This window comes from Myotis brandtii, unplaced genomic scaffold, assembly GCF_000412655.1.
Source record: "Myotis brandtii unplaced genomic scaffold, ASM41265v1 scaffold235, whole genome shotgun sequence".
NCBI lineage: Eukaryota > Metazoa > Chordata > Mammalia > Chiroptera > Vespertilionidae > Myotis > Myotis brandtii.
This window is the reverse complement of record NW_005358857.1, coordinates 428,549-439,338: the sequence shown is the minus strand read 5'-3', so window position 1 is coordinate 439,338 and position 10,790 is coordinate 428,549. Positions and strand designations below refer to the sequence as shown.

Here is a 10,790-nt window from a genome sequence, read left to right as displayed (position 1 = left end):
GGGTGAAAGCAGGTGCTGGGGAGGGGCACGGCGGGAAGAGCCCAGAGGAGCGCAGCGGGCCTGTCTTGCGCAGGTGGTGTACTTCACGGCCACATTTCCCTACGTGGTGCTGACCATCCTGTTCGTCCGCGGCGTGACCCTGGAAGGAGCCTTCACAGGCATCATGTACTACCTGACCCCACAGTGGGACAAGATTCTGGAGGCCAAGGTGGGGTGTCGCGGGCCACCTGGAAGGGACGGGGAGGGGCAGAGAGGCGCCTGCCTCTGACCACAGCTCCCTTTTCACAGGTGTGGGGGGACGCTGCCTCCCAGATCTTCTACTCCCTGGGCTGCGCGTGGGGAGGCCTCATCACCATGGCTTCCTACAACAAGTTCCACAACAACTGCTACCGGTGAGACTCCTGCCAGCCCTGGGCCCATTCCCTGCCCTCTCCTCAGCCTGATCCCGGCTCCCCCAGGCCCACCAGATCCAGCACAGCCTCCTGGCCCACCAGGGCCCTCCCTCCCACTCATGGCCTGGAGGTCCTTGGGAACGCTGGGTCTGGATCAAGCCATCGGAGAACGGAGAGAGAACCTTGACAGGAGAGAGAAGAGGGGTGGGGACAGTGATGTCCCAGGGACCTGTGAGGACTCAGGAGCCTCAGGCCCACTTAACAAGGTCCAGAGCAGACCAGAAAAGAGGTTGGGGACACCTCCATCCCTAGAACTTGCCCTGTCTCCAAGTCCTCTTCCGGCCCCAATCGGGCAGAGGGAGCAAGTCGTATGCCCTGAATTGGCCTGTTTTCCTCCCACCAGGGATAGCGTCATCATCAGCATCACGAACTGTGCCACCAGCGTCTATGCTGGCTTTGTCATCTTCTCCATCCTGGGCTTCATGGCCAATCACCTGGGTGTGGACGTGTCCCGCGTGGCAGACCACGGCCCTGGCTTGGCCTTCGTGGCCTACCCAGAGGCCCTCACACTGCTGCCCATCTCCCCGCTCTGGTCCCTGCTCTTCTTCTTCATGCTCATCTTGCTGGGGCTGGGCACTCAGGTAGGTGGGGCGGATTGGGAAGGGGGGAAGGCGCAGAGCTCGGGCCCCTGCTCTGATGGCCGTCCCTACAGTTCTGCCTCCTAGAGACGCTGGTGACAGCCATTGTGGATGAGGTGGGGAACGAGTGGATCCTGCAGAAAAAGCCCTATGTGACCCTGGGCGTGGCCGTGGCTGGCTTCCTGCTGGGCATCCCCCTCACCAGCCAAGTAAGAACTGAGGGGGAGGCTGGGCTGGTGTTGCCAGGGTTCCAGGGGATACCGGGTCTGGGAACCTAGCCACAGACCCTGACTCGGCTGCCCGCTGGCCCGCAGGCAGGCATCTACTGGCTGCTGCTAATGGACAACTATGCGGCCAGCTTCTCCTTGGTCGTCATCTCCTGCATCATGTGTGTGTCCATCATGTACATCTACGGTAAGTGCCCAACCTTCCACGGCCTCCCGAGCCCCAGCCCCGGGCTGCCCACACCGTCCTGCCTGGCCACTGACGCCCCTCTCTCCAGGGCACGAGAACTACTTTCAGGACATCAAGATGATGCTGGGGTTCCCACCGCCCTTCTTCTTCCAGATCTGCTGGCGCTTCGTCTCTCCGGCCATTATCTTCGTAAGTTCCGGGGCTGACCTCTCCCTTATCCTGCTGCCTCTTGGCACGTGTCCTCGTGGGAACCAGCGCTCCCATGAGGGCTCCACACTCCGGCCATTGTAGTCTAAGGAGGTTACATAGAGTCAGACAGGCGTGCGGAGCTCGAACCACCCTGGCCCTGGCCTTGAGTTCGGAAGGGAGTACAGAACCCTGAATCTGAGTGGAAGGGGACAGCAGTCCGGCAGCAGCTGAATCGGCCCTCCCTCCCTGGGTCCCCGGAGGGGCCTCAGGAACCATTATTGATATTGGTGGCAGCCTCTGTCAGCCTCACTGAGCATCTGTCTCCAACCCATCACAGCCCAGGTGCTCCAGGTGCCCGGGGTCCGTGGTGTGAATGCATGAGTGCCCCGGAAGCAGGCTGCACCCGAGTCAGCTGTCAGCTCAGGATCAGGGGCAGCCTGTAAACCTTTCAGGCACTGCGGTGGGCTGACTTGGGAGAGGGAGGTCTTGGTTTCCACCAATACCCAGTACCTGGGAAACCCACCTGGGAGCTGAATTGGTGGCGAGAACTCCCAACACTTTCTACACCGTTTATATATTAACTCACTAGAGGCCTGGTGCACGAATTTGTGCACCAGTGGGGTCCCTCGGCCTGCCTGCAGGATCAAGCCAAAACCGGCTCTCCGACATCCCCTGAGGGGTCCCGGATTGCGAGAGGGCACAGGCCAGGCTGAGGGACCCCACCAGTGCACAATCGGGGCCGGGGAGGGATGTGGGAGGTTGGCCAGCTGGGGAGGGATCGCAGGAGGGCTCCAGGGCATGTCCAGCCCATCTCGCTCAGTCTTGATCAGCTGGACCCCAGCAGCAAGCTAACCTACCAGTTGGAGCATCTGCCCCCTGGTGTTCAATGCACATCATAGCAAGCAATTGAGTGGTCTTAGTATATTACACTTTGATTGGTTGAACAGACAACCGGATGATCGGACACTTAGCACATTAGGCTTTTATTATATAGGATGAACTACAACTCTCCGAGGTATCTTTATGATCCCCACTTGACAGATGAGGAAACTGAGGCACGGAGATGTTAAGTAGCTGACCCAAGGTTACTCAGCCAATAAGAGGCGGTGCCACTATCCTAAGCAGGTAGTCCAGTCTGGAGTCCACGTGCTGGGCCAGCACCACCCTACACACCCCACCAGGAGGAGTTATTACTGCCTTTAGATTTTGCTACTTTATGCTCAGGGTGGGAAGTGGGAGCAAGGGGTTTGATAGTGTAATGGTCACTCCACAGAGAAGAGGCAGGGCCATCTCTGAGTGACAGAGGGGTCAGCCCAGTGGCGAGGGCAGTGTCCAGAGTCGTGCCCCTGTCACACCCGACTCCTCTGTGCCACAGGGAGCTCAGCATCGGGTTTTCACTTTGGCTCATGTTTCTGAACAAAAGGCCCCTGAGGGCTGAGGCCCCAGCACATGGGATGTGGGATTTTCCCTGAGCCTGGCACAGGCACTAGCTCTGGCCACTGGCCCAGCTTTGAAACAGGAGGAGCGGAAGTCTCCTGTAAGTGGTGAGAGGCCGGGAGGGCAGGCACTGCCGCCAAGCGCCGTGCCCTCTGGGGCCCAGGCCCTGCCTGAGGGGAGCTCATCCCCCACAGCTCTGAGGAGGCTGCCCCCCTGGGGAGAGAGCTGGAGCACCAGCCTAGGCAGGTCAGGGGGCAGGAAGGAGGTGGGCACAGAAAGGATCCATAGGGGCAGCCTCGGCCTGGGTCCAGGATCTTTGAGCTAGGCAAAGTGGGCAGCGTCCTCTCTGTGCACAGAAAGTCAGGCTGAAGTTAACATATAAGGTGAGTAGCTCTAGCCAGTTTTGCTCAGTGGATAGAGCATCAGCCTGCAGACTGAAGGGTCCCGGGTTTGATTCCGGTCAAGGGCACATGCCCAGTGGGGGTGTGAAGGAGGCAGCTGATCAATGATTCTCTCTCCTCATTGATGTTTCTAGCTCTCCCTCTCCCTTCTTCTCTAAAAGTCAATAAAAATATGTTAAAAAGAAGAAACATAAGGTGAGGACTCCAGGCCCTATGGACACATGTTTTTACATTTCTTTTTTGTTGTTGTTTCCCTTGTTAATTCTCACCTGAGGATTTTTTTTTTTTTTCCATTGAAAGAGTGGAAGGGAGGGAGGGAGAGAGAGAGAAAAACATAGATGTGAAAGAGACACATTGATTGGTTGCCTCCTGCCCGGGGATCAAACCTGCAACCCAGGTACATGCCCTTGACCAGAATCGAAACCGAGACCCTTTGGTCTGTGGGATGACACTCTAACCACTGAGAAAAACTAGCCAGGGCTGTTTATACATTTCTGAAAAGCTCTTTTTGACAAACTCCATCCTTTTGTCAGCTCAGTTAAGGGATTTGTCCACACCTAGATCAGGCTCTAGGTTCATTCAGGAACTTGTTATAAGCTCCTACTATGTTCGGTGTCCCGGGAAGGGCCCTCACAATGGATGTGGGTCTTGACCTCCAGAATTTGGTCACTGGGAAGGCTGGGGGAGACTGAGCTTTAGGGCTCAGCTGAGAGCTCAGGAGGCGAATGCTGAGCCCTGCTGGGGAGCAGCACACGTCACCCAGGCCCTCTGGGTGGCCCATGAGCCATTGGCCCATCCATTATCTTTCTGCTTCCTTTTAGTTTTATTTTTTAATTATAGTTGACATACAATATTACATTAGTTTCATGTGTACAACATAGTGATTCGATATTTATATACTTTACAAAGTGATCACCCAAATAAATGAGTGCCCATCTGACACCATACATAGTTCTTCACTTCCTTTAGGTCAGTGGTTGGCAAACTGCGGCTCGCGAGCCACATGCAGCTCTCTTCCACAAAATACCGACTTCTGCACATGGGCCACGAAGTTTCAATCGCATTGTACATGCGCGCCCGCACGTGGTATTTTGTGGAAGAGCCACACTCAAGGGGCCAAAGAGCCGCATGTGGCTCGTGAGCCGCAGTTTGCCAACCACTGGGTTAGGTTTTCTGTTGCTGTGGCAGCCAGGCTTCATTTTGCATCTCGCCTCTTCCCAAAGCATCCCCAGCCAGACACGCGTCATCCCAGCCTTCAGAGCCTCCCCAGGCTGTCCACAGGCCACAGGGCTCCGCCTTCCCTCTCCCTCACGCTCCCACCTCCCTGCACAAGTCAGTTCAAATCAGCAAATGAGATTGTGCCAGGCCATGTGCTGGGCACTGGAGAGCCAGAGCTGATGCAATCTCAGGAGCTCCCAGGTCCATGGGGACCATTAAGTAAATGCTTAGCCGATGGGAACTGCCTTTCCGGGGGAGGAGATGGGGAATCTGGAGAGGCTTCTACTTATTTTATTTATTTACTTATTTATAAAATCCTCACCCAAGGATATGCTTTTTTATTGATTTTAGAGAGAGAAAGGGAGAAAGAGAGAGAGAAACATTGATGAGAGAAACATGGATCGGTTGCTTCCTGCAAGCGCCCCAACCGGGGATCGAACCAACAACCTGGGTATGTGCCCTGACCCAGAATCGAACCCGCAACCTTCCGGTGCACGGGAAAACGCCCAACCAACTGAGCCACACTGGCCTGGGATGGAGCGGCTTCTTGAAGGAGGTGGCATTTGCTTAGATGTGGTGCAGGATTCTCCAGAGTAAATGAAAAGGGTGGGAAATGCTGGGTGTAGCTGAGACATTCAGACAAGGGGAATGTGGCCAGAAAGATAAGCTGAGGTCTCGATGTGAGGAAGTCAACGCCCTAAAAACCAGGAAGGGAGTCTTTGAGCAGAACTGACTTCAAAGGTGACAGCAGCTTACGGGTTCCCTGGCTGGACCGGAATTACGGAGAAGCCAGACCTCTCCCCTTCCATCGTGCGTACATGCCTGTCATGCCCTGGACCCTGGTTCCATCTGCTTCTTCCACCACCCAAACGATGACATTGGCCCTGCCCTCTCCCAAATGCCTCTTTTTATCTTGGGAAACTGGAGAGGAAGGGAGGGGGTGCTGATAGGAGGCCTGAGGGCTGGGTGGGGCTGGGTGAGGCTCATGCCCACTCCCACCCCCCACTCTCTGCAGTTCATTCTCATCTTCACGGTGATCCAGTACCGGCCAATCACCTATAACCACTACCAGTATCCAGGCTGGGCAGTGGCCATCGGCTTCCTCATGGCGCTGTCCTCCGTCATTTGCATCCCACTCTACGCCCTGTTCCAGCTCTGCCGCACAGAAGGGGACACCCTCTTCCAGGTGAGGGGGGAGCCAGATGAACTGGGAAGGGGTGGATGAATGGGGCTTAAGGGCTCTCCTCTGACATGCCTTGCCCCGCCCTTCCCCTGCCCTAGCGTTTGAAAAATGCCACAAAGCCAAGTCGAGACTGGGGCCCCGCCCTCCTGGAGCACCGGACTGGGCGCTACGCCCCCATCATGCTGCCCTCCCCTGAAGACGGGCTGGAGGTCCAGCCACTGCACCCGGACAAGGCCCAGATCCCCCTAGTGGGCAGTAACGGAAGCCGCCTGCAGGACTCCCGGATATGAGCACAGCTGCTGGGAGGGCCCCAGCCCCACCTGTGCTCCCGCCACAGAGACTGGGGAGGCAGCGGACAGGTGTCACCGCCTGCCCCGCCATGCCCTGCGCAGGGCGGCTGCGGTCACCTTGGCCACCACTGCTAGGGCGGTCATCTGTGCTCGTGTCCCCAGTGTTTACAGGTCCTTTGGATGCCAAGATGGAAGCTGGGGGAGCAGGAGAGGGAGAAGGCAGGGTTGCTGGTTGGGGGCTAAAGCACTTTGAAGGGGTCTCGGGCCAGATCCCCAGAGGCCTGCCGTGCTTTATGTGGCCTCTGATGACCCCACACTCTGCCCTGAGCTGAGTCTCTGGGTGGGCCCCGACCTGTCCCTGTCCTTGGGCCACCAGCCTCCTGACCAGTGTTCCTGCCCTCAGAGCAGATCCCAGCCTCTGCCCGGGCAAATTTGGATCTTCCTACCTGGGGGCAGAGTGAGGGGAGAGGGGCTGTGCAGTGTTACTTGTCAGGCTGTGCCACCCAGCCCTGTTTGTCTGTGTAATTATTTTTGTAAAAACTGTCTTATCTGTGGTTGCCACTCCCTTGCCCCAGGCCTCAGGCCCCATCTGGCTTCCAGGCCGGCCTGCACCTCACTCAGCTGCTCTGGGGTTCCCCAGCCTCATTGCAGCCTGGCTGCCCGGCCTCGTGAGCAGAGGCCCGTGACTCAGCAGCCTGCCCAAAGCACTCGTTCTGGGGGCCAGGGGTGGAGTGCTGCTCAGCAGGAGGTTTAAGCTCAGAGCCCAGGGGAAGGGACCCTACATGACACCCCCTTGCCCGCCCGCCACCAGGCTAACGGCCCAGTCCTCCCAGATCGGGCTGCCCTTGATCACGTGCCAAATGGCTCCAGCCCGAGTGCACCATCCCCTCTCTGGAGCCGGAGCTCCTTTCCCCAAGCCCTGCAGTGTCCGTGTGTCCATCCTCATGTCCCTCTGTGCAGCGACAGCCCCGGAAGAGCCGCCTCTAATTCTCTGTAGCAATAACGGTGCGCCACCCACCCCTGTCCATCGTGCACCACTAGGATTTTAAAGTCCATAGATTTTAATGAAATTTCTATTCCTGTCTCTGAGCTGCTACTGTGCTTTGTCTGAGTCCTGCAGGGAGACAAGACTTGGGGCTGGGACGAGACCTCTGCACTGTCTACACCCAGGCTCCGTGAAAGCCTGGGAGGAGAGAGGCCAAAGGCCGCGATGGTCAGGGCCAGATACCAGGGACTTGGCAAGGGGGTGGGAGGAGGGTCAGACAGACGGACAGCCTTGGGGTCCTATCCAAGACAAGATCTGAAGCAGGCGAGGCCATGGCAACTGAGAGGTGGCAGTAGCAGGCGGGGCGAGGTCCAGAAGCCAAAGCCTACTTTGTGGCCAGCTGTCAGGTCGGGGCCTGGGGCACCGCACTGGACACTGAGGTGGAAGCTGGCCTTTTCCTGGGGCTGCACTGGAGCTTCCGTCCCCAGCGGCAGGTGGCAGCCAGGCCTGGAGGCCTGCGTTCCAGAGGAGGAGCAGGTAGGTGGCACTGGAGAGGCCTTGCCCAAACTCCAGCAGCTCCGCGGAGGCAAGGCAAGGATCTGAGGCCCTGGCTGGAGGACCCCAAGGGCTGCTGCCTGGACAAGGAGTGGCCATGAGAGGGCCATCGCCGGACCCTTTGCCCACCCTGTGAGGCCGTCCGTCTGCTCTGGCGTACCTGTGGCTGGGGGAGGCACAGGAAGGCCGCAGAGGTGCCTGCAGCTCCTGTTGCATGGCCGCCTTCTGCTCCTGTAGCTCTGGAGGAGAGGAATGCCTGAGGCGCGGCACCCAGCTCTTCTAGGGTCTGCCTGGGTGGGGCGTGGGGAGGAAGCTGGGGACTCGGGGGCCTGCTCAGGTTCCTCACCTGCCAGGGTGGGCTCTAGGGTTGCTTCGGAGGCCTGGCGTGCCCCTGTGCACGCCTCCAGGCAGCGCTGTAGGGAGAGCTGGCTCAGGGCCCCCCCCCTTCACAGCAGGGGTAGGATCGGCCAGGGCAGGAGGCAGAGGCCAAGCAAGATCTTGGCAGGGCCCAGAAGCAGCCCATGCCACACCCTCGTCTCCACCACCTGAGGGCAGCCCCCAGGAGAACACTACCCACGCCCCCCTGAGAAGCCCAGCTTGACAAGGGGGTGGTTGGACCAGACCCAGACTTGGGAAAAAGGCAAAAGATTGGAGAGCAAATCCAGCAGGTTGATTGAAAAGTGCTGACCTTGGACTTAGGGGCTCAACCTGAATCTCGGGCTTCTGGATTCACACACACAAGAAGTGCACACGTGAGAAGTGGCTACAGGACTCACGCAGCCTTTATATGCATGTACGCACACAGACACACATGTACACGGGCTCAGACACCAGGTGAGAGGTGGCTGTCTACACTCAGCAGAAAGGCTGGGGTGGGGCGGGGCTGCAGCTCACCTGCAGGACGGGGATCTCCCTCTCCAAGGTGTGACACTCCTCCTCCAGGAGGGCCCTGGGACACGTGGGAGTGCAGCAGCCGGAGCCAGTGCCGCAGGACCGGGGCTCAGCGCAACCCTCCACACAGCCCCAACCTCCAGCCCCACCACAAGCCCCCTCCAGGCCCTCCCTTCTCAGCCCACCTTGCCCTCTGCTGCCCAGCACGGCCCTCCAGCCCCTGCCAAGCCTCTTCCTGGGAAGAACGTGTCCTCTCCTTGCGTACCTCACAGCGCCCACCCGGACAGACACTGTCATTTCTTCTGTACCACTGCACCGGGCCTGCGACACCTCTTGCCTCTGTTCTCCCCCACATCACAGCCCTTCCCCTGTTTAAACTCTTCTGTGGTTTCCCCCACTTCACCTCAAGGTACAAATCCTCGGGCCATGGCCCCTGCTAGCATTCCTACTTGGACACTTCCTGGCAGCAACCTGCCCCCTCCATCTCTCAGCCTTACTCTGGTGGGCCGTCCCCCCTACCCCTCAGGTATGCTGCCTTCCTCTCCGCTCTCCTGGTCCCAGGACTTCCAGATCTATCCAGTCCCCTCCCTATTTCCACCCCCACTACACACCCGGGGGCCTCACCGCAGGTGTCTGGCAACCCCGTCAATGTTGGACAGGTCCAGCTGGTCCTTGATGAGACTGAGGTCTCTGTGACTGCTGCTGGGAGATGAAGTCAGTATCACCCCACGCTGCCTCGCCCGAGGCCTTCAGGACACAATGCCACTGCTCTTACACGACTCTGTGTCTTTTCTCATAAAAGCAATATGATACAGTACAAGGAGGAGGAGCTCTGGAATCTAGGTTTGCAAATGGGCTCTGCCACCCTTGGGCAAATGGATGCTTCTTTCTGAGCTTTCGTTTCCTCATCTGCAAAACGGGGCCATCACTTACCTCACAGGGTTGTGAGAATTAAACATGAGTTGCTGCCATTCATTTCTTATGAGCATGCCCCTGCTCACTTATCTCATTCCCTCCCAGCCCTCCTCCTGTTCTGTCAGCCTGAGGGACAAGTGATTCCTGGACACGGCCTCCTTTCCTCCCACCCATGTTTGCATATAGTGTCCCCTCTTCCTGAAAAGCTCTTCTCTCTTTCATCTGCTAAGACCCAGGTCAAACCAGTCACCTTCTCCAGGAGGCCTTGTGGGCCCCCAGGCTGGGCAGGTGTCTCCTGGGCCTCTGCAGCCCTCATGTGCTCATGCCCAGCACCAGTGGCTGTGGAAGTGTCCAGCCTCAGAGCAGGAGCTCCTGTACGGAGCCGGGTGGGACCCTCTGCCAAGCAGGAACAGATTCCCTCCTCTCCTGTCCCCAGTTACCTGGGTTCACCAGCTGGCACCTGGAACGCCTCCTGTGCTGGAAAACCACTCCGGGGCTCCTCCAAGGCAAAGCGCAGCACCCTGGGGCTGTACTGGACCCACGCTTGGGTCTGGTCCCTGCAGAACGCGCACATGAAGAAACCTGAGGGTCTCCTTCCAGGGAACCACAGGAGAGGCAACCCTACTCTGCACTGCCTGAGCCAGAGGAGGCAACGAAGTCATCAGCTCCGTGGGTTCAGATGACTCGGCTCTCCCACCTGTCCCGAAGCCGGAAGCACGGCCCCTGGTCAGAGTTAGAGCGAGCCCATCTGGGTTCTGGGGACCGGGCCCAACCCCAGGTGTGAGCTTCCCACCTGCCCTCATAGATGGCCTTCTGGCGGAGACACTGGAGCAGCTGCCGCAGCTCCCGGCGCACGAGGTCTCTCAGCAGGGGCGGCGGTGCCAGGAGGGAGGAGGGGTCGGAGGTGGGGCGGGAGCCGGGGGCTTGGGAGGACCGCGCCTCTTGGAGCAGAGACCGCAACATCGCCACCTGCAAGGAGAGCTGAGACACCTTGCGACGGGGAAGGCAGTGAGGGAGGTGAGAAGGGGGGGGAGGGAGTTAAACAAGAGAGGGCGGGGGATGTCCCACAGGACCTCGAGTTACCCGGCCGAGCCAGAACCCAGAGTAGATGGGAAATCACCCGAGTCAGGGGTCCGGCCAGGGGTGTGCCCACCTTCCCACTCGCCCCACCTCCGCCCGCAGCTCCAGGCTCAGGTCCACCATCGTCTCCCCCAGAATCCTCTTCACTTCGGGCCGCTCCGGGAGCGGCACGTGCTCCTCCACCAGCTCCCAGAGCCACGGG

The 10,790-nt window shown here is 58.8% G+C and overlaps 2 protein-coding genes across 7 annotated transcripts in view; one reads left to right on the top strand and one right to left on the bottom strand.

Moving 5' to 3' along the window:
- The window catches only part of SLC6A9 (solute carrier family 6 (neurotransmitter transporter, glycine), member 9), a 32,583-nt gene extending 25,332 nt beyond the window's left edge, over positions 1 to 7,251 (top strand). For all 6 annotated transcript variants that reach the window (XM_005866625.2, XM_005866626.2, XM_014540030.1 and 3 more), the window contains 8 exons: positions 74 to 208; positions 289 to 392; positions 796 to 1,033; positions 1,105 to 1,239; positions 1,345 to 1,444; positions 1,533 to 1,633; positions 5,705 to 5,875; positions 5,971 to 7,251. In XM_005866625.2, coding sequence (XP_005866687.1) covers positions 74 to 208; positions 289 to 392; positions 796 to 1,033; positions 1,105 to 1,239; positions 1,345 to 1,444; positions 1,533 to 1,633; positions 5,705 to 5,875; positions 5,971 to 6,162 — 1,176 coding nt within the window. In that variant the 3' untranslated portion in view covers positions 6,163 to 7,251. The remainder of the gene's footprint in view (positions 1 to 73; positions 209 to 288; positions 393 to 795; positions 1,034 to 1,104; positions 1,240 to 1,344; positions 1,445 to 1,532; positions 1,634 to 5,704; positions 5,876 to 5,970) is intronic.
- Positions 7,252 to 7,456: 205 nt separating this feature from the next.
- Positions 7,457 to 10,784, bottom strand: CCDC24 (coiled-coil domain containing 24). Its single transcript, XM_014540034.1, has 8 exons — positions 10,679 to 10,784; positions 10,302 to 10,498; positions 9,949 to 10,065; positions 9,218 to 9,295; positions 8,597 to 8,651; positions 8,049 to 8,115; positions 7,863 to 7,941; positions 7,457 to 7,782 (listed from the first exon to the last, which is right to left on the bottom strand). Exons 1-8 carry the CDS (start codon positions 10,709 to 10,711, stop codon positions 7,551 to 7,553), a joined length of 858 nt encoding a protein of 285 aa, XP_014395520.1. The 5' UTR covers positions 10,712 to 10,784; the 3' UTR covers positions 7,457 to 7,550.
- Between the last annotated feature and the right edge of the window lie 6 nt (positions 10,785 to 10,790).

Coding starts and splice junctions, on each gene's coding strand:
- CCDC24 (XM_014540034.1), bottom strand. CDS start 10,711: ATGGTGGACCTGAGCCTGGAGCTGCGGGCGGAG. Junction 9,296..9,948: donor GTGCCAGCTGGTGAACCCAG/GTAACTGGGGAC, acceptor TTCATCTCCCAG/CAGCAGTCACAGAGACCTCA. Junction 7,942..8,048: donor CCTAGAGCCCACCCTGGCAG/GTGAGGAACCTG, acceptor CCTCTCCTCCAG/AGCTACAGGAGCAGAAGGCG.